The sequence below is a fragment of the Lepidochelys kempii genome, chromosome 18 (assembly GCF_965140265.1).
Source record: "Lepidochelys kempii isolate rLepKem1 chromosome 18, rLepKem1.hap2, whole genome shotgun sequence".
Taxonomy (NCBI): domain Eukaryota; kingdom Metazoa; phylum Chordata; order Testudines; family Cheloniidae; genus Lepidochelys; species Lepidochelys kempii.
Genome location: NC_133273.1, coordinates 23,613,799 through 23,634,485, shown reverse-complemented (window position 1 = coordinate 23,634,485; position 20,687 = coordinate 23,613,799). Strand labels below are relative to the sequence as shown.

The window sequence follows — 20,687 nt, the reverse complement described above, 5'->3', positions numbered from 1 at the left end:
GCGGGGGGGAGGGGCCGGGAGCCCCGTGTGGCGGGGGGGAGGGGCCGGGGGCCCCGTGTCGCGGCCCGGCGGGGGGGGAGGGGCCGGGGGCCCCGTGTGGCGGGGTGGAGGGGCCGGGGGCCCCGTGTGGCGGCCCGGCGGGGGGGAGGGGCCGGGGGCCCCGTGTGGCGGGGGGGAGGGGCCGGGGGCCCCGTGTGGCGGCCCGGCGGGGGGGAGGGGCCGGGGGCCCCGTGTCGCGGGGGGGGAGGGGCCGGGGGCCCCGTGTCGCGGGGGGGGAGGGGCCGGGGGCCCCGTGTGGCGGCCCGGCGGGGGGGAGGGGCCGGGGGCCCCGTGTCGCGGAGGGGGAGGGGCCGGGGGCCCCGTGTGGCGGGGGGGAGGGGCCGGGGGCCCCGGGTCCCGGCCCCGCGCGCGGAGGGGGGGAGGGGCACCGTGTCGCGGCCCCGCCGCCGCCGCCTGGACGCCCCCTCTGACCCCGCGGGGGGGCGCTTGAGTCGGGTCTCGCGCGATTCTCGCCGGCTGGGGCGACTCTCGCGAGAGTTGCTGTGGAGGCCGCCATGCCCCGGCCGCCCGCTCTCCGCCGCTTCCCCGCGGCCCGCCGGGCGCAGCCTCCGCGCAAGCGCCTGGGCCGCGGCCGCCGGCAGGGAGGCCCGGGCTCGGGCCCCGCGGCCCGGAAGTGGCGGGAGCGGCCCGGCCGGGACGCGTGGCGGGAATACGCCGCCTCCTTCGTGCGCGCGGGGCTGCTGCAGGCGCCGGGCCCGGCGGGCGGCGGGGAGGCGGCCCCGGCAGCGCGCAGCCTCGCCGCGGTGCAGGCCGCAGAGGGCGCCGCGGTGCTGCTCCTGCCGCGCGCCCAGGTGCGGGGGGGCGGCCGCTGGGGGGGGCAGGTGTTGGGGGGGACGAGGGGCGATGGAGGGGGCCGCCGTTGGAGGGGATGGGGGGGCGTTGGGGGGGACGGAGGGGGCAGCCGTTGGGGAGGACGGGGGGGCGATGGGGGCGATGGAGGGGGCAGCCGTTGGAGGGGACGGAGGGGGCAGCCGTTGGGGGGGACGGAGGGGGCAGCCGTTGGGGGGGAGCAGGCGTTGGAGGGGAAGGGAGGGCTGGCGCGGGGGGGGACGAGGGGGGATGGAGGGGGCAGCCGTTGGAGGGGACGGGGGGGCGTTGGGGGCGATGGAGGGGGCAGCCGTTGGAGGGGATGGAGGGGGGGCCGTTGGGGGGGACGGAGGGGGCAGCCGTTGGGGGGGACGGGGGGGGCGATGGGGGAGATGGAGGGGGCCGCCGTTGGGGGGAGCAGGCGTTGGAGGGGAAGGGAGGGCTGGCGCGGGGGGGGACGAGGGGGGATGGAGGGGGCAGCCGTTGGAGGGGACGGGGGCGGCCGTTGGGTGCTGGGGGGCGGCTGTTGGGCGGGAGGGCTGTTGGTGGGGTAGCTGGGAATAGTTGGGGGGGATGAAGATGTGCAGTGGCTTTGGGCCCTAGCCCAGTGCGGGAGCAGGGATGGGGTGGGTGGGGGGCAGCTCCTGGGCGGGGTGGGAAACTCAGCGCCTCTTGTGTGTGAACAGCCAGGGCAGGGGCTGTCTCTCCCTTGTCTGTCTAGCACCGCCCTGTCTTCAAGCCTGGTCAGTATCTCGTCTCCTGTTTCCCCACTGCAGAAGCTGACCTTCACTGGGAAATGCCGCCTGACCTGCCTCTATGGTGCAGTCCGAGTGTTTGGATTTACTATCACTCAGGAGCAGCCTCCCTACGACCTCTTCTCCCCTCAGACCCACTCTGCCCTGACCATCGAAGCAGTGATCTACGAGACGCTGGAGAAATCGAAAAAGGAGATGAGGATATCAGCCAGGGCGATGCTCAGAGCCCATCATGTGCCACGTGGTAAGCATGGGCTGAGCAGTGTGCTTTGGTGAGGAGTCTGCTATTTGGGGGGCTGAAGAGCCATACTATTAGGGCTGGTTACATGTAGGGCTACCTGTTACCAATTGCTTTGGGGCAGACTGAAGAATCTCAGAGACCTTGTAGTGAGATAAGCCTTTTATCTCTCTGTCACCATTCTGAATGTAGACTAGAGTTGTGATCAGAAGTCATCTTCACCTGACATTATTCAGTGGCTTCTGTGAACTGAGTTAGGGTGGTCCCAGTCTAGTGACATGTCCTCATCGTCACTATTGCTGTTGATGCCTTTTCTGGCTGTTTTCTGTAGAGGCAAAGCAGAATAACTTCCCATTAGAGTCAAATTTTTAACAGTGAGGGTAGTTAACTATTGGTAGAGATTATCAAATGCTGTCGTAAATTTTCCATTGCTGGCAGTCCTTAAATCAAGACTGGATGATTTTCTAAAAGATGTGCTTTATTCAACCACAAGTTGAGCTAAAAGCAGGAATCACTGTTTGAAATTCTAGGGCCTGTTTTACATAAGAGGTCAGACTAGGTGAGCTATTATGATCACCTGGACTGAGGGGAGAGATGTGTTTCATGCTGTATCTGTCCAGTGGGTACTACAGTTTTTAGGGCTGTCCAGCCATCATCTGTCCCACAGTAAATTCACACACACAAATATTTGGTCTATAGTTGTACACGTAGTAATTGGCAAACTCTCAAGATCGTCTTTATCACTTTTTTATGGCAATGAAAATGACTGAGTGTTGTTTATTGCCTTACTTTAGGATACGAATATACTTTCTCATTTTCCATGGAGCTCTGTAGTTTGTTTTTTAAAGTACAGGACTGGAAAATAGGAACTCATGAGTTCTAGTTCTGCACATCACTGACTTCTTTGGCAAATCACATAAGATGTTTGCTTCTCTTTTCACATTTGTCAAATGGGGAGATACCTACCTCACAGGTATTATGAAGGTCAGATAATGTAAAAATTATTTGTCCATTGTATCAGTTTTGGTCTTGACTCTAATTTGTGTGAAATATAGTGTTTTAAGACTAACTGTTGTCATCTTGCAGCTGCTAGAATTAAACTGATGAAAAATTTTGCCCCTTTGTGTTCCGTGGTGCTGTTGGATGGTCTGGATACCTCGGTTACAAGATTCATTCTTAATCACCCAGAGTTCTCCCATATCTTCAGAGTAAAGGTGAAATGCGTCTTCCACTTGGTTACTTAATGGAAATCTTGCATTTGTTCAAGCTTACCCTGTGGGAATTGTTTTATGAGGAAGAAAAATGTGCATGGCTTCAGGAGAAGATCAGTGGTATATTGAGCAATAAGTATATGGGTCAGGAAAAAAAAGCATGTGTTATGTTTGTAAAATTCAGACTAATTTCCAGGAATTGTGAATTAAGGGGGTACCGTTCCATAGAAGTATTCTGGATATTTACCATAAGACCAAAGCTTGAATCATGTATGTAGTCATTCAAGTCAACATTTAACAGATATTTCATTAACCTGTTGCTGAATCAGTGATGGAATTATAACCGTGTACATAAGTTGTATGACACATGGATCTATCCTTTGCCGGAACTTCACTTCCTCTTTTACTACTTATCCTTCTTAGTCCTTTGTTCCAGTCACTTTCTTGCTACTGTCTTCCCATACTTTTCTCCCCACACTCCCCAGCCCTCTAGTGTTTCCTGTTCTGTCTGCAGTTGGTGGCAGCTCCACTTGACTGGCCCAGCCCCATTATTGTTTCCAGAGCACCTTGTTTCATGTTCCAATCATGTCATCATCCTATATCTGTCATGTGACTTTCAGGTGTGCTCCCATGCCTTTGAATTATAAGGCTGGTTTCCCATGGTTTATAATGGTCTGAGCGCTGTAGACCTGTATATAATAATACCTAGCTCTTACAGAGTTTTTCAGTAGAGCTCCAAGTGCTTTATAAAGGAGTTATCATTCTTCCCATTTTAGACATATCTGTCTGTGGTATTTATAAGGTGCCATTTGCTGTAGTAAGTAGAATGTCAATGAAGATAAGACCTTGTTCCTATCACTTTCTTCCTCTCACTTGGACTTAAGACTTCTGTAGAACGAGAACAGAGAAGATAGTGTGACTAAATCCTTCTGTCCTGGTACCACTGTCCAGGCTATAAGACAGTAGGAGTTATTCTGGGGTTATTTTGTATTGTTATGTATGAATTTGCTAAAACCTTTCTCTGCTATATGCTTGCTGATCTCTAGAGACAAAGGGGTCCTTGCTTCACACCAGAAGATGCAGCTCTAGCTTCTACTGGTATTGGAAAACGTGATCCTGAAAGCGGCCTGATTTTTTCAGAGAGTTCAGTTTCGGCAATTGAAGAGTTAATACAAGCGTGTTGTGGTGAGTATCTTAAATTGATGGAACTGAATATGTTAAGTTTTGCAGAGATATAACAGGAGCAAAAGCTCCTTTCTCAGAGTTTTTTTCCTAAGTTCATGCTTGTGAAACCATGCCCTGACAACAGTGAAAAGCTTGGGTCAAATTTCAAGTCTTGGGGGAGTTTCTGAACCAAACTGAGTGTGAGTTACCCCATTTTGATGTACTTAGAGGGCAGGAGGGAGTGTTTATCTCGCCCATAAGGCTTATTGCTGCCTTGCTGATCTGCCACCAAGACTAATGTGCCTTTATGATGATTTTAGTGGGGGTTGGGCGGGTATCAGTTTCCCCCACCCCCCAATAATTTCCCATAGGCAAGTAGAATTTTGCAAGGTTTTGGTTTTGTGTTGGAGTCCGCCCTCTTAGAAAGCTTTTTATTTTGTGTTTATATATGTCAATACCCTCTTCACCTTTAAACACAGTTATCTTGTTCGGTTCCCAAGTGCAAATATAAGCCCATGTTATGTAAACTGCTCTTTCAATGAAAATGCTCAGCTCCTGAGATTAAATTTTTGTAAACTTTTGTGGAGTAGGATGCATGAGATTAATTTGTAGTAATGGTCCATATCAGGGTATGTTTATTTTTCCAGAGGAAGATGATGGTTGTCCTGTCATTCTGGTGTGTGGCCCAAAAAGTATTGGAAAATCAACATTTAACAGATATCTCATTAACCTGTTGCTGAATCAGTGAGTTTTTTATCCTATAAGACTCAAATTTTCAAATCTTCTATGATCTGGGCAAGAAAAAATTGATGGGATTATTTGTAAATAATTACTGGAAATTTGGATATTTTTGAAAATTACAATTTTTGCTTGATGTAATTGGCAGTCGCCATCTGTCTGTACCACTTGTGCAATTTGGCATTGATTGGCAGTCTCTCTGCTCAAGACTGGAATGGTATTGGGCTGTCGCTGGTCCAGACCATGCATGCTGCCTGGTGTTGTAGTTGGTTATAGTTAAAGCTACACAAGTAGTCACAGGTAGTTTTAGTAAAAGTCATAGACAGGTCACAGGCAGTCAACGAAAATTCACAGCCTGTAATCTGTCCATGACTTATACCTGTGACTAAAACTTCGGGGGCGGCTGCTTGGGGGGAGTGAAGGTGGGGGAATTGTCCAGGAGTGCCCAGGACCAGCAGATGGCAGCTGCTCCAGCCAGCTGCCCGGGGACAGCTGCCAGGAGCTGCCCGAGCAGCGGCTGGTGTGGCTGTCCCCAAGGCCACCTGAGGAGCTGGCCCTGGACGCTGCAGAAGTCAAGGAGGTTGCACAAAGTAATGGAATCTGAGACCTCCGTGATGCACATGGAGTCCTAGTTATAGTTTGTCCTTGCCTGATCATTACAATCTGTCAAATAGAGGGAGGAGGCAGAAAGCTAGTGATCTTATTCAGTGTCTGAGATTTTCAAAATTGTGTTTAAAGCTGTCAGAGTTGGATTCTTTTCCTGATATATTCTAAGTAAAATGCTGTCCTGTTTTATTTACACAGATGCTAATATGCAGTGCCTCTTAAAATATCGTTATTCTTTTATTGTAGCCTTCCTTGTGTTGAATATTTGGAATGTGATCTGGGACAGACAGAGTTTACACCACCTGGCTGTGTCTCCTTAATTAATGTGTCAGAGCCATGTCTTGGTATGTATTTTGCTATATTCTTATCACCAGAAAAATATATATATATAATATATATATTTTTATTCTCTAAAGGTACTATGCAGGATTCTCACTCCTGTGTCTTAACAGAACCATATTACCTCTACTCACAGTTCAAAAAACATTATAAGTGAAGGAGGCCTGCCAATCTTGTGGTAAGGAGCTAAGACCCGGGAGTGAAATCCTCCAAGGTGCTATCTCTAGGAAATCAGAACTACCAGGCAAGTTATTCTCCCGTGTTGGTTTTTACATATTTTATGGAAGTGGGTGGAGAGGGTGATCTTTTCTATATGCTGTTGGTCTGGGATATAGCAGACCTGAGTTAGTTTTCCTTCTCTGCCACAGACTTCGTGTGACACCTTGGGCAAATCATTTAATCTCTGTTTCAGTTCTCCATCTGTGAAAGTGGGAATAATACTTGCATACCTCACTGAAACTTTAGGATAAGTTTATTAATGTTTTTGAGATATGCAGATAGTGGTGTGGGTCAAAGAAGTACATGTTTTAGAACTTTCTGGGGTTTGTGCTTTAAAAAAAAAAGTTTCAACATCTCACCCTGGTTTTAAATTGTAAAGTTGTTAAGCTTGGGGTGGGAAAAAGAGGGAAGAATATTGTTGTAAGTTTTGAAAACCTGCTAATAGGTATGGCCTTGGATGTCTCCAAAGAGCTTTGGTTCCCAGGCACCAAATGATGTGGTCTACTATTTGGATCAGCTGCTTACCTTGGGCTGCTCTGTCATCATGGAGGAAAAAAACGAATGTGTTTACACTACTAAATTGTAATGCACACAGTCCTTTTGTCATTCCAATTTAGGGTTCCTTTTTTACTTCCTGACCAAAAACTGCTACCCTGCTCAGATTGTCTTCTAGAATAGTAGTTAATCTAAATTAATTTATAAACTCGTACGTTTAAGAATTGTATAGTTCCATACCACATTAGTGGATTTATCAGGTTTCTGATACCCAGACGTCCAGACTGACTGTCTTTGACTGTATACTCAGAGTTGAAAGGAAATGATCTGCAGGGCAGAGGCAGGTTCATTGGAGCAAGTGGAGAAAATCTTAAAGCACAAGTCTTTCCAAAAAAGATGAAACAACTGGAAGAATAACTTCCATCAGTATAGAAAAGGATTGAGCATGTGTGCTTCAGGAGTTTTGGGGGTTTTGCTAACTCTTTATGGCCGCTTTCTTTGAATTACTGAATCTCCCAAGTATTTACTGTTAATCTTCGGTGTGTCTTTTTTCAGGGCCACCATTCACTCATCAGCGAATGCCACGTAAAATGGTGTATTATGGAGAAGCTAGTTGTGATCAGGATACCGAAAGATATATTGACACAGTAAAGTATGTGTTTAACTCCTACAAGAAAGAAGTGCCTTTGGTCATCAATACAATGGGATGGGTGAAAGGTAAGCCAGCGTACATCTAGTCTTTGGAGATGCATTAGAAGATTAATACTATATCTTAACAGTATACTTGCCATAATGCACATTTTGTAGCTATTCTGAGACTGGGAAATATGACTCTAATTCTGTGTGAGTTTATTTTAAGTCTCTAACAACCATTGAGAGACATTCCTGAGTCTCTAATAACCAAGGTTCAGCTCTGCAAGATGCTTACCTGGTGTGACTGCACTACATTGTGCAAACTGTGTTTTCTCTCCCCCCCCCCCCCCATTCCCAAAGGTGTTGGATTGCTGCTTCTGATTGATATCATTCGACTGCTGTCACCCAGTCACATTGTTCAGATCAGTGTGGAAGACTTTATGCCTCGCTTTACCCCAGAATATATTAATCTTGCTGCTGGCCTACATACAAAAGGCAAACTACAGGGCAAGTGTAAGAGCATGGACGTGAGTGGAATGGAGGATTGGAAGCAGTATGAAGGAGAAAGCGACTTTCAAACATCGACTACAGGGCATAAATTGCTGTGCGTACAACCAAAATTTCCTGGAGCAGGGAATGCTGGTGAAGCGTAAGTACAAAAGCGACTGCTCCTGCCATGAAGTATGTGTTTCCAGCAGTTTGTCTGCATTTCAGCATGTCATTCATAGTCACTAAATTTTGAAAGTAAATGCACAATGCAGAGCTCTCTATCTGATGTTATTTTCGCAGAGCCACACTTGCATCTGTTCAGGTACTTGTATGGCACAGTCATCGTAGTGTCGAAGCACCTACAAGTAGCTACATGGAGAAGAGATTTGATAGTAGATGGCTCTGTAATCTAGTGGAAAAAGGCATAACAAGATCCAGTGGTTGGAAATGGACATTAGAGAAATTCAGACAACAAACCACATTTTTAACAGTGAGAATAATTAGCAATTCTAACAACTTACCTAGGGATGTGATGGATTTGTCAACACTTGACATCTTTAAATCAAGACTAGAATCTCTTAAGTATCCATAGCTTAAACAGAAGTTGTGGCTGTCATGCAGAATTTACTTGGCATGGTTCTGTGGCATATTTTATGCAGGTTAGATTAGATTATCATAATGGTCTCTTTTGGTTTTAAAATCCATTAAATGGACATTCTAATAGTTTTTTCAAAAAATGGTATTTAAAACCTTGGAATAACTACCAGTTTTTATTTAATAATTTTGATCGTTTGATTTTGAAAAATATCAAACTACATTTTTCATGAAAAATTAAAACATTGACAGTACTGCTAATTTTTTTTTTTTGCAAAAAGTCAATTTCAAAAGCCATTTTTGGATGAAAAACTTGTTTTGAAATATTTCATCCTGTTCTGCTTATCAGTTCATGAGAGAAGTGCAAGACTGATAGTGCAATGGTAGCCTTGTGTACGTTTCTGGAACAAACTTCACTAGTGATTTAACAGAGAACTGCACTTATGGCAAAGTAAAGCCTTTTGCTTTGCTGAAACTATTTAATAGCCATGCAGGACTAAGTTTCCTGTAAGCTGTGTGGCCGCATAACAGACTATTAAGTGCCACGTGGGCACTCAGGGAACCCACCTGGTCAGGGGAGGGCCAACCGTCTGCTGAGGAGGGGTGCCCCAACTCAGCACCAGAGCTGCCGCAACAGGGAAGGGTGCCTTTTCCCCCGGCCCACACCACAGCCCAGGTGCTGTTGCCGGGAGAGAGCTGGGGGGAGTCTTCTCTCCCTGCTGTAGCCCTGGGGCAGCCTGCACCCTTAACCCCTCAGCCCAACCCCAGAGCCCACACCCCAACTCTCTGCCTCAGTCCTGAGCCTCTCCATCTCCAGTTCCACCCCAGAGCCTGCACCCATGCACCCCAACCCTCTTCCCCAGCCCTGAGCCCCCTCCCACACTTTGAACCCCTCAGCCCCACCCCACCACATGAATTTTCTTATGTGCACCAATATAGAGGTGATGTATCACACATCACCTCCATATTTGGTGCTCGTAATAAAATTAATTCCGCACATGTGTGGGAAAAATTAGAGGGAACAGTGTCCCTAATCTTGATATAGTAAATATTTCTGAGGGAATTCTATGCCAAAAAATTAAAAATTCTTCGCACAATATTTTAAAATTCTGCATGTTTTATTTGTCAAAATAACACAATATAATCACACCAGTTTCAATTATTTTTGGTCATTATTTCAAAATACCTGTCAGCAAGTATGTCTAACTACAGACGACAAAAAAGAGTCAGGAAATGTTTTTTGGCCCTGTCTGACCCCCCCAGCAGCCCCATGCTGTCGGTTTCCCCATAGGCCCTGTCTCCTGACCTGTCCTGACAGGTGCTGCGACGAAGGCAGGCTCTTTCTCTTCCCCATCTGGCTAGGAGCTGCTGCTGTGTTCTTTCACCACAGGGCTCTCTGGTGGGCAAAAGGCAGAACTGCAGAAGTTATTTTCTGCTGGGAGCTGTTGCTGTTCTTGCGCCGCAGCGCCTTCTGATGGGCAAAAGGCGGAACTGAAGCAACATTTTGGCAGAAGCTTTTTTCTGCACAAAAAATAAAAGTATGTGCAGCTTATTAATTATGCACATATGCAGTAGCGCATAATTTCTCCAGGAGTATGTAGAGCTGTGGACAGGAAGAAACCCTAAAGCTTTTCAATATGCCTTTTAGCTACGATGGTTTAAGGGCAAACTTAGTAACCAATATTTATCTAAAGATTGCGTGCGTCAGCAACTGTCTCTCCTTGGCTCTCATCCTGTCACTTGCTTTCCATTTCTCTGATATTGGGGGATATGCATGGGTGTTTGACTTCACCCAGAAACCTTCACTAAAGAACTGTTTAATAAAGAGTGACTTGGGTCACTGGCTCAGACCATCATTTCTTCTCCTTTGTCACAATTGGCGAATGGAAAATTCTCCTGGCTATCAGCACTGGAGAAGAGAGCCAGAATCTAAAAAGTGACTGCTGCCTAAAGCAAGCAGCCTTATAATATCATCCTGCAACTGAACTGTGGAATCTCAGAACCACAAGGTTAATAAAACATAGCTCTAAATAGGTCTGAACAACAGAAATTTTAAAATAAACCTTCTAAAACAGTGAATATAAAAATATCACACTGCAAATTCTGAAATGTCTGAGTAAGTGCTTATGTTTGAATTAGAACATGATTGTTTTTCATCTCTGCATGATTTGTTTGCTTATTTTTCTAGACGGGTCCACAGCAGTATCCTCCGGGATGTGGCAATGTTAGGTTACCTTGGCCAGCTGCAGCCTCTGGAAACAAAATCAGTACTTCCTTTACATAGTTTGGTTCCCTATCAGGTAACTTAACCATTTGTGAAAGAATTGAAGATGCCATTTTGATGACTGGATTCAGAAAGCTGATTGTTAGTAATCTAAATTACTATATTCTAAATGTTTTACGGAACTGTCAACAAAAAGACCCTGTCCGAATGCTAGGAGCAGTAGTAACCCACTTGTAAAACATCTCTATCAGGTTAACATTTATGCCAGCACTCCCTGAAATGTATATAGCAAAGATTTTACATGTCTCTTGGTCAGACGTTTGTGATTACAGTATTGTGTTGTCACTAATGTAGGTAGGCACACAGCGTACAGCAGATTTCAATTTGTGTACAGCGATGGCTACAACAACACTGTATATAGTGATGATAGAAATAACTAAAAGTATGTGTCTATTGCAATTCAGAACTAAATTCAAGTTGAACTAATGATCTGGGGCTTATTTTGTAGGTACCTTTCAATGCTGTTGCGCTCAGGGTTATTCACACTGATGTTGCTCCTACACACATCATGTATTCAGTAAATGCCAGCTGGGTCGGTCTCTGCAGGATATTGGATGAGGTCAGATGTCAGACTGATGGGCCAGTCTTGCTTACACAGACACCAGTCTGTGATTGCTTGGGCTTCGGTGAGTGAATCCTGGGAAGACTTTAGCATTGCGTAAACTAAATTGCCCCGTCTGATCATATGTTGAAACTGCAGCATAAAGGAGTCACCGTTTTTAATCACTCTTTTAAAGGTAACTTGAAAAATAGGAGTAGAGTAAAAGAATAAACATCTGCTTCTTCTCTACAGGTTTTGTTTTCCATTATAACCTTTGCTTGTGAGCCCTCTGTCTTAAATTAGTGATTAGTTAAGATCGCAAAACAGTTTCCATTGTAGTCTTTGTATTTATTCATAACTTGATACATTATTTTCCTTTGGGTTCAGATGTTTAAGATCAACTTCAGGAAGTTGTGCTCAAAATCCATTTGGATGTCTCAACCTGTGTGGATTGGGGGTAAAATATTCTTATTGTAGGGGGGAGAAATAAGTACACTTCTCTGAACAGGGCTACAGCAAAAGTCGCCTGAAGTCTGAATCTTACCTTGGGCCTAATCCTCACTAAGCACTCATCTCTACTTAATTTGAAAAAAGTCTGGTTTTGATGCAACAATTCTCAGGTGCTTTCTATGTCTTGAGCATTCAGGGTTCCCTGGAGCTCTGCAGGAGCATAGCCACAAACAAGGAGTGTGTGTTGGGGGGAGTTCCCTAAACAGTTGAAGCCATGTTAAAGTCGCACAGGGAAAATCAGTCCAGAAGTGCAAAGAGTGGTGTTCCCCTGCAAATTTTACTTGACTGTATTGTGCACGTATCCTTTGTTCTCTCTTTAAAAAAGTTCTATTTTAATGTACGTTTAATGACAAATACCATTTTATCACAAACCATAGCAGGAGATGTTGCCGTTTTGAATCTAAATATTTGCATTGCCTCTAATGACTTTTAGCTATACAACTTTACATTGCATTAATGTGTGTTGTACATCTGTTTTGAAAACACACAGCAATTTTACTTGAAAATCTGAAGGTTCTGTTGCTGCTCCTGGAAAAAACTATCCTGGAGTTGACATCTGGGGTATTTGGGTTTTTCATGACCAAAAGGGGATGGAGGGTAGGGGAGACAAATCACAAGAGTAGCAAGAAAATCATATTTCAGCCTCTGTCTAGGGCATGATTCCTGCTTAAACCTAAAACACTACTTTAAGAAATAACTAGCCCATTCAAAGAATTTCAACTATGCAGTGATTGTGCATCCTTCCATAGTTCAGAGGATTTAAGACTGAACTGTAAATATATTTTAAAGGAATTATCCGAGGGATTGACATGGAGAGGAAGCTTTACCATATTCTGACTCCAGTACCTGCAGAAAACTTAAGACTTGTAAACTGTCTGCTGCTGGGAAATATCACCATTCCAGATTGTGTCTTTACAAACCAGGTAAGGGTGACTTATGAAGATCTTCAGACAGCTTCTACCTACACAGCAGGGTGACGTGTATTTTAATTAGAAGGTATTAGATCTATTTCTTGTATTAAATCAGCTGTATTATAAGGCATGCGTGAGCTGGGAGGCTTATGTGTATTAACTGGTGGTTAAGGCTCCAAGATAGGAACGTTTTGTATTCAGTACATAAGCCGGTTAAATGCTCTCTCTATATATATTAACAAACTTATTAAGTGGCGATTTTTATTTTCAATTTTAAACTTACTTTTTAAAATCTTGTGTGTTGCAGTACATGATTCTCAGAGCTGCCCAGTGGTAAACCGCTAAATTCTGTCAGTCTGCATAAATGAAACAGAACAAAGTAATGTTCAGACTGGCAGTGTCTTTCAGTTTGTCTTTGTGTGTTTCAGCAGGGAACTGAAGGGGAGATCCCCTATGTGACATCTGAATACAATTATGACATTTCGGGAGCTGGGAAGTTGAAAATGAAGAAGCACCTCAAGAGAAGAGAACACAGTAGATAATCTCCATTTAAAGCCTTCTGAGAGAATGAATTACAGGGTTTGTTTCATAATAAGGGGCCAGGGAGCTTCCCAGAGAACTTGGCACATTCTTGGAACCAGCAAAGGTCCCACAGAACTGTGAGGAAGAGCATTTATCATCCGGTGCAAATTGTGTAGTGCTTACCTGCCAACCGCTTACTTTTTATACTTCCATTATGTACCTTTGTGTTTTATAGTAAACATCTATTAAAAACTTCAGTTTCAGTTTCTTTTTCAAATCCCACACTGACCCATGTATAGCTGGGCTCACTCTGTCCTAGTTATCCTGAGGGTGATGTGCTCTGAGTAAATGTCTCCATTGTACTGTGAGCCATAGGAAGAGGATGCCATGGAAAGATACTTTTTTAAATCTCTGGTTAATTCCAGTGTACTGATGATCTCAACCTAATTGCTTATTTAGAAGTTAGTGGCATCCCAACTTTCTGATCTTTAGTCCTGGAGTTTGCAGTGACTTAACTATCCCCCTATGGATACTAATTTCATGTCTTTTATTAAATTGGATCATTTCTATACGAAAAACAGTATCATCTTGTAAACACTCCTGTAGCTTTTCAAGGTACTGTGTATAACTTGCCAAATAAGGCCACTAGAGGGAGTCGGGTCACTTGTCAAATGTTGTGGCCTTGAATTGCCATAGCTAAAGCTACATCAGATTGAGAGGGCACTTAGTGGTGGGTGCTATAGAAAACCTGATGGGGAGAGAAGTGACTAATAGACTTCACCTAAGCTTGCTAAGAGTGTAGACAGCTTGCATCTCCAATCCAGTGAAACTCCAGGATAAAGCTGGAACTGTTCTGGTGGCAATAGGCAATGTCAATAGACTTACTGCTTCTAGAACACTATTGAGAAAATGTTCTGGTTAACAATAACCTTTATCTTGGTTTATTCTGTCTTTGGTGCCTGGGTATTATTTTTACTTAAGCCTGAAAGTATCCAAATGTGTATTTTGGGGAGAGATTTGATTCTACTGCATCTAACTACCCACATCTTTCTAAATCAACTGGTGATGTTGGAGGCTAAAATGTTAATGGAATAGGGATAAACTTGTCATGTACATGTACCACTAGCAGTAACAACGTTGTCCCGCTAAGTTCTGCTTCCTCTGAGAAGTGCTGGACCATGGGCAATTAGTGGAATATGATATGGTTTGAAGGTAGAGTAAATACTTCATAGCCCTCAATTTGGGGTGCTAATTCTTTCAGATTGTTGAGTAAAGGTTTGGTTACAGTAGACTTAAAAGCTTAAATGCTGGCTAGTAACTTGTCATCTCACTTTGGAGAGCTGTTTACTGGATCTAGAAACAGTGTCTAAGGAACAATCTTTGGTAAATGGGGTCTTAATTTGTCTACACTAAAAAAATTGCTTGTGGCTTTCAACTGCATCTTTTCAAAAGGTGCTGAAGACAGGTTGGCCCTGTCTACATTTGCAGTTAAACTGTTTTTAGGACTGGTTTGACTTAAACCTGTTGGTAACAACAGTAAACTTCCCAGTGCAGGCAAGCCCACAGTCTCCTCCTAACTCTCGGTTTGGTGTTTGGGAAGCATGGAGACAATACATTGATTAAAGGAGGGGTTTATGGGCAATAGCAGGGGACTGAACTTGGTGACCCAAGAGGTGCCTTCCAGTCCTATGTGACCTCAGTGAGACTAAGTTGTCTTTCTGAGAAGCAAAATCTGGAATCTTTGGGACTTGTATCCGATTTGCAAACTTCTTGACTCAGGTCACACTTAGGCTCCTAAAGGAGGAAGGATGTGGTATTGTTCAGTTTCAGGTTCTTGGGCTGCGATAACATAGCAGCTATGAATAACTCAAGAAATGCTTTCATCTAGTTCTTTAGGAAATTCACATATGACAGTAACACTTCCGAAATGTGTGTGTACCTGTGAATGAAATAGGGATTGATTTTACTGGAAAACATGGATCCGAAAAGGGCCTGGGACAGTCTGTGCTGAGCTGCTGCCTGTTAAAGAGTTAAAGCTTTAACTTAATCCAGTCTTAATTCTCCCCATATGGCTGGGTCTGGCAGTACAGGAAAGACTTGGATGACAAACTAGCCTGAACAGTGGCTAAAACAAATATGGGGGCCATCTGTTCAGAAAGGGAAAAAATCTCCTGTGAAGCACAGGGCCTCCTCAGAGCGACCCTGCCAAGTTAAAGGTATAGCCAAGGCTTGCTAGCAAAACAAGGGCGGGCAGGGGAGCAGAAAGGAAACAAACTTGCAGTTGTGAAAGGGACGTCTGCTCTGTGTCTGTGATGTCAGAGCTGACAGAGCCTCATGTCTGAATGGAGGGAGGGTGGAACAAGGGGCACTATGCTGCTTCTCTGCCTCTGAGCAGCTGGGTTGCTGTGGCAACCCATCCTACTGCTGTTGTGATGCTCAGTGGTCTGTGGTTTGGGTTTTTGAAAGGGGCTGGGGCTCCGCTTCAGTGGAGGATGAAAATATCTGGGGGGAGCAGGTTTGGCGAAGTTCAGCTGCGAAATGTCAAATCCTCCCTACCTGGCAAGTGGTGGGAGGCTGTGCGGTCTGGAGGCTGATGGTGGCTGAACTGCAGAGGGGGAGAGAACGGTAGGGGGAGGGGGCGTTACAACTGGTGGAGAAGGGAAGTCAGGAAACCCAAATGAGAAGGCAAGTGAAGTGCGTGGCTCTGAGAAGCCGACACTAAAATATACAGCACCCGAGGGGCTCCAGGTCTGGGAAGAAACGAACTGGCAGAGGCCAAACACATGTTGCTTTTCGTGTCAGTGGAGCAGCTCAAGAAAGCAAGCTCTCTCCAGTGTGGGTTGGGGAGGAGAGCAGTGGAGTGAACTCTTCCTGCAGTGAGCAGATCCCTGAGCAGCTCTCTGGGCATCCGCTCTGCTTCGAGGAGTCTATTGTGTGCAGTACCCCTTACTGTGTTAACGGGGGTCCTTTCTCCTGCAGGAACTGCTGGAGCGTGCAGCCAGGGTCCCTTGCTGCCCCGCCACACACTGAAGACTATGAACTCGGTCTTGACCAAGTATGGTTCCCCCCCCTCGGAGCTGGCTCAATCTACGCCTGGGGATGAGTGAGTAAATTCTCTTCTGCACCAAAACCCAAAGCTCCACATATGCTCCGTGTGAGCAGCACAAGGCAGGGAGCTGCCATTCTCAGTAATACTCAGCTTCGACAGAGGTGAACTAATCAGTGAGCTGCTAATAGCTCAGTTTTCTCCAAAGGTGTGCTTGTTAATCAGTGTGGTAATGAGTTAATGGTGTAGGAGCTGAGAGCTTTGCAGGGCTTCAGAGGACTGTGACAGGGAATTAGCAGTGATGTGCTAATGAGAAGGTCTGGCTCTAAATTATGGAGAACTTTTCCAGTAGGAAGGAGGGAAGCAGAGACCGCTGATTTTGTTGCTGTTCTTAGGGAGAGAACAAAGCAAACCATAATTGTTGGTGCTTAAAGGCAGGCGCTGCCTTGTCAATGAGTAGTGCTATACAGTTCAGTGGAAGAGCTGAATTCCCAGCCACCCAGTATATGGCCACATGTCCGCACGCCAAGGGAAATCCATACAAAGGAACAAGGGGGAAAGCTGTGAGATTTGGGAGCCTTTGTAATATAGAACATCTTTCAAAAATGTTTCAAATTCTCTTGGCTCATCTCCTGAATGACCTTGGACTAAGATGCAACAACCTTCTCAGATAATGCATGCGCAGTGCATAAGGGAGAACTGGGCCTTATCCTGCATGAGCACAAGCCAAAATGGTTGCCCTTAAGGAAAGGCTGGGGCTGATATATCACTTTTACTGATGATATATCTTGCTGGAGGGTCTCTTTCTTTGCATGGGTGGCAGTTGCATCTGCCTTTAGCAGGTCAGTAACTTCGACGTTCTTTGGATTCAGAGCAGGGATAGCGATTCAGAGAGAATCAGAATAGCAGTAGGGTGAATAACTGACAGAAGCTCACTTTTGTTGTTCAGATGGCCTGGTTAGTTCTATCCTTGCGTGCACTTTACCAACCTGTTTTGTGCTTAAAAGTTCTAGGAAAGCACAGACTATTCAGATCTTCATGTGCAAAAGTTGCAAGTGGCATTCTGATCAGTGAAGTGGCGGAGGGGAAGGGGGCAAAGCTTTGCTTAGACCCTCACGAACCCACTGCATGTGAATGTTTCCTTGATGAAAGGGCTACCTGGGGCAAACATGTTTGAACAGACCTACAGATCACTCTTACCTACCCATTCATTGGGACGTTCATCCTAGCCCATCTAACTGGGAACACAAATGAAATGTGACCTACAAATGGACTGAGCAGTATCCTGAAGCCGTGTAGCAACTGGGGCAGCACTAAGGTTAGTTATTTGACTTGTCATACCAAGGGTTTCTTCTGCACAGCCTGGAGAACGGTGTACAATGCAATACTTCTCCACAAAGGCCTTTGGATAGAGGTCTTTGAGTCATGGTGGGGTTTTCTCTACAACCCAGGCCTGACCATAGATTTGGGATACACAAGCTTTTGGCTAAGCTAATGGTGTGGGATCTAATTGTGTATATGAAATGTTTTCCTGCACTAAGAACAGGTGGGCCCCTTTTCATCCTACTGCTTCCCCCTTGATAGCCTTTTTATTGAGGCCATTGTTCCAGATTTGGTGCCCAGTGATTAAGGGACAGATGGAGCCACATACATACTTTCTCAAAAAGAAAAGGAGTACTTGTGGCACCTTAGAGACTAACCAATTTATTGATTAATAAATTGGTTAGTCTCTAAGGTGCCACAAGTACTCCTTTTCTTTTTGCGAATACAGAGTAACACGGCTGTTACTCTGAAACCATACATACTTTCTGTATCAGCAAAAAGAAAAGGAGGACTTGTGGCACCTTAGAGACTAACAAATTTATTTGAGCACAAGCTTTCGTGAGCTACAGCTCACTTCATTGGATGCATTCAGTGGAAAATACAGTGGGGAGATGTATATACACAGAGAACATGAAACAATGGGTTTTACCATACACACTGTAAGGAGAGTGATCAGGTAAAGTGAGCTATTAACCAGCAGGAGAGAGAAAAACCTTTTGTAGTGATGATCAAGGTGGGCCATTTCCAGCAGTTGACAAGAACGTGTGAGGAACAGGAGGGGGGAAAAATAAACATGGGGAAATAGTTTTACTTTGTGTAATGACCCATCCACTCAGTCTTTATTCAAGCCTAAGTTAATGGGTTCCAGTTTTCAAATTAATTCCAATTCAGCAGTCTCTCATTGGAGTTTGTTTTTGAAGGTTTTTGTGTGTAATATTGCAACTTTTAGGTCTGTAATCAAGTGACCAGAGAGATTGAAGTGTTCTCCAACTGGTTTTTGAATGTTACAATTCTTGATGCCTGATTTGTGTCCATTTATTCTTTTACGTAGAGGCTGTCCGGTTTGGCAAATGTACATGGCAGAGGGGCATTGCTGGCACATGATGGCATCTATCACATTGGTAGATGTGCAGGTGAATGAGCCTCTGATAGTGTGGCTGATGTGATTAGGCCCTATGATGGTGTCCCCTGAATAGATATGTGGCCACAGTTGGCAACGGGTTTTGTTGCAAGGATAGGTTCCTGGATTAGTGTTTTTGTTGTGTGCGGTTGCTGGTGAGTATTTGCTTCAGGTTGGGGGGCTGTCTATAGGCAAGGACTGGCCTGTCTCCCAAGATTTGTGAGAGTGATGGGTCGTCCTTCAGGATAGGTTGTAGATCCTTGATGATGCATTGGAGAGGTTTTAGTTGGGGGCTGAAGGTGACGGCTAGTGGCGTTCTATTATTTTCTTTGTTGGGCCTGTTCTGTAGTAGGTGACTTCTGGGAACTCTTCTGGCTCTATCAATCTGTTTCTTCACTTCAGCAGGTGGGTATTGTAGTTGTAAGAACGCTTGATAGAGATCTTGTAGGTGTTTGTCTCTGTCTGAGGGGTTGGAGCAATGCAGTTGTATCATAGAGCTTGGCTGCAGACAATGGATCGTGTGCTGTGGTCTGGATGAAAGCTGGAGGCATGTAGGTAAGCATAGCAGTCAGTAGATTTCCGGTATAGGGTGGTGGTTGTGACCATTGCTTTATTAGCACCGTAGCATCCAGGAAGTGGATCTCTTGTGTGGACTGGTCCAGGCTGAGGTTGATGGTGGATCAACCATCCATGGTGGGATGGAAATTGTTGAAATCATGGTGGAATTCCTCAAGGGCTTCTTTGCCATGGGTCCAGATGATGAGGATGTCATCAATGTAGCACAGATGAGGAAACCCTTCAGTCTCAGAAGCCCCTGGGCTAGTGTAGCTAAAATCTAGCTTCTGCAGTTGCTCTTGTAGGCACCTCCCTTTTTGTTCTTACGCTAATGCAGGAATTATCTGCATTTTAAAAGTCTTCTCTGTGAATAATAGTGCCCTCCCATTGCATACCATGTCCCACATCTGGGGGGGGGTATTAACGGGAAACCCTCTTTAACTTTTGAGGTCAACTCAAGCTTTATAAAATACTGCATTAGGTATCTAGAGTGGTGTAGAGTAGGGACTCGTATCCCACTGGTGGTACGTGAGCTTGATGTTCCATCCATTCACTTCCCAACAGTAGTTTAAGAAGATGGGACGTGAACCAATAAAGTTTGGGTGCCACTGGCCTAGAAGATAGAGCACTGGATGGGAACTTGAGACCTGGGTTCAAATCCTGGCTGTGTCACTGGCCGCCTGGTAACACTGGGCAAGTCATGTTGCTCTGTGCCTCAGTTTCCCCATCTGTACAATGGGGATAGTGATCTTGACCTCCTTTGTAAAGCACTTTGAGATCTACTGATGAAAAGTGCTAGATAAGAACTAGGGATTATTGCTTTTTCAGTCTTCAAAATGAAGTGAATGCTGCTATTTACTTTTTTTCCAAATGAAAGTACCGTACTTAGTTTCTGTTGGCAATTTATCTCCAGTCCCTAAGTCTCTCAGCACATTCTGAGCATAATGGATGGAACCAATTCTCAACCCTGGAAGCTAAAGCCTTTCTTCGCAGGGCTGCTTCATGCCCATTAGCCTGATTTATGCTCTGTAATAATGTTCCTATGTTGTTTTTAAGGAGTCCTCCAGGCCGGACAGACTCTGCCCTTCATGGCTCCATGGCAGCTGCCCTGGAGTTCCCTGCAGCTTTCTGTGGGGGGTGTTCCAGGGAGACCTTAAAGAAGAAAACAAAACCCAGGCCCTTTTCTTTCAGTGGCAGAAAGTGATCCATCTCTTAGACAGCGGTAACAGCAGTCTGCAGGTGTGACTCTTACTGACCGTGGGGTGAGGGCTCTGGGAATCCCAAGGTCTTGCCTACTCTTTGTGGATGGTCACTGTTGTAGGGCACTGTAAAAGGAGGGGTCTGTTCCAGTGACTTCAGCCAAAACGTTGCCTCCTTCTGTTGGCATGTAGCAGGTGCTGTGCTAGTCAGCTGCGGTGCTCCACCCCCCCTGAGTAGCTGCATGTTGGTAGCACTGTCCATCAGTCTGTTTCTGTTTTAACTCAGTCACTTTCAGGTGCTTATAACTTTTCCAGGCTTGGTCTATCC

At 45.5% G+C, this 20,687-nt stretch overlaps 2 protein-coding genes across 4 annotated transcripts in view; both read left to right on the top strand.

The window, feature by feature from the left end:
• The first annotated feature begins 525 nt into the window (after positions 1–525).
• NOL9 (nucleolar protein 9) lies at positions 526–13,368 on the top strand. Of its 3 annotated transcripts, none has more exons than XM_073316956.1 (12): positions 540–851; positions 1,644–1,866; positions 2,947–3,074; positions 4,118–4,256; positions 4,883–4,979; positions 5,826–5,923; positions 7,188–7,349; positions 7,626–7,914; positions 10,537–10,648; positions 11,081–11,258; positions 12,473–12,606; positions 13,026–13,368. In XM_073316956.1, the coding sequence occupies exons 1-12, from the start codon at positions 555–557 to the stop codon at positions 13,134–13,136; spliced, it is 1,968 nt and encodes a 655-aa protein (XP_073173057.1). In that variant the 5' UTR covers positions 540–554; the 3' UTR covers positions 13,137–13,368. The 3 variants fall into 3 exon arrangements, with proteins under 3 accessions (XP_073173058.1, XP_073173057.1, XP_073173056.1); XM_073316955.1 differs by having other exon boundaries at positions 13,023–13,368; XM_073316957.1 differs by lacking the exons at positions 12,473–12,606; positions 13,026–13,368 and adding an exon at positions 8,055–8,244 and having other exon boundaries at positions 526–851; positions 11,081–11,138.
• Positions 13,369–16,148: 2,780 nt separating this feature from the next.
• Positions 16,149–20,687, top strand: part of PLEKHG5 (pleckstrin homology and RhoGEF domain containing G5) — a 120,571-nt gene continuing 116,032 nt past the window's right edge. The window contains exon 1 of the mRNA XM_073316944.1: positions 16,149–16,219. Coding sequence (XP_073173045.1) covers positions 16,174–16,219 — 46 coding nt within the window. The 5' untranslated portion in view covers positions 16,149–16,173. The remainder of the gene's footprint in view (positions 16,220–20,687) is intronic.

Excerpts from the sequence above, each read along its gene's own strand:
- NOL9 (XM_073316955.1), top strand. The coding sequence starts at position 555 with ATGCCCCGGCCGCCCGCTCTCCGCCGCTTCCCCGCGGCCCGCCGGGCG. Across the intron at positions 852-1,643 it reads TGCTCCTGCCGCGCGCCCAG|AAGCTGACCTTCACTGGGAA; the intron begins GTGCGGGGGGGC and ends TCCCCACTGCAG. Across the intron at positions 4,980-5,825 it reads ATTAACCTGTTGCTGAATCA|CCTTCCTTGTGTTGAATATT; the intron begins GTGAGTTTTTTA and ends CTTTTATTGTAG.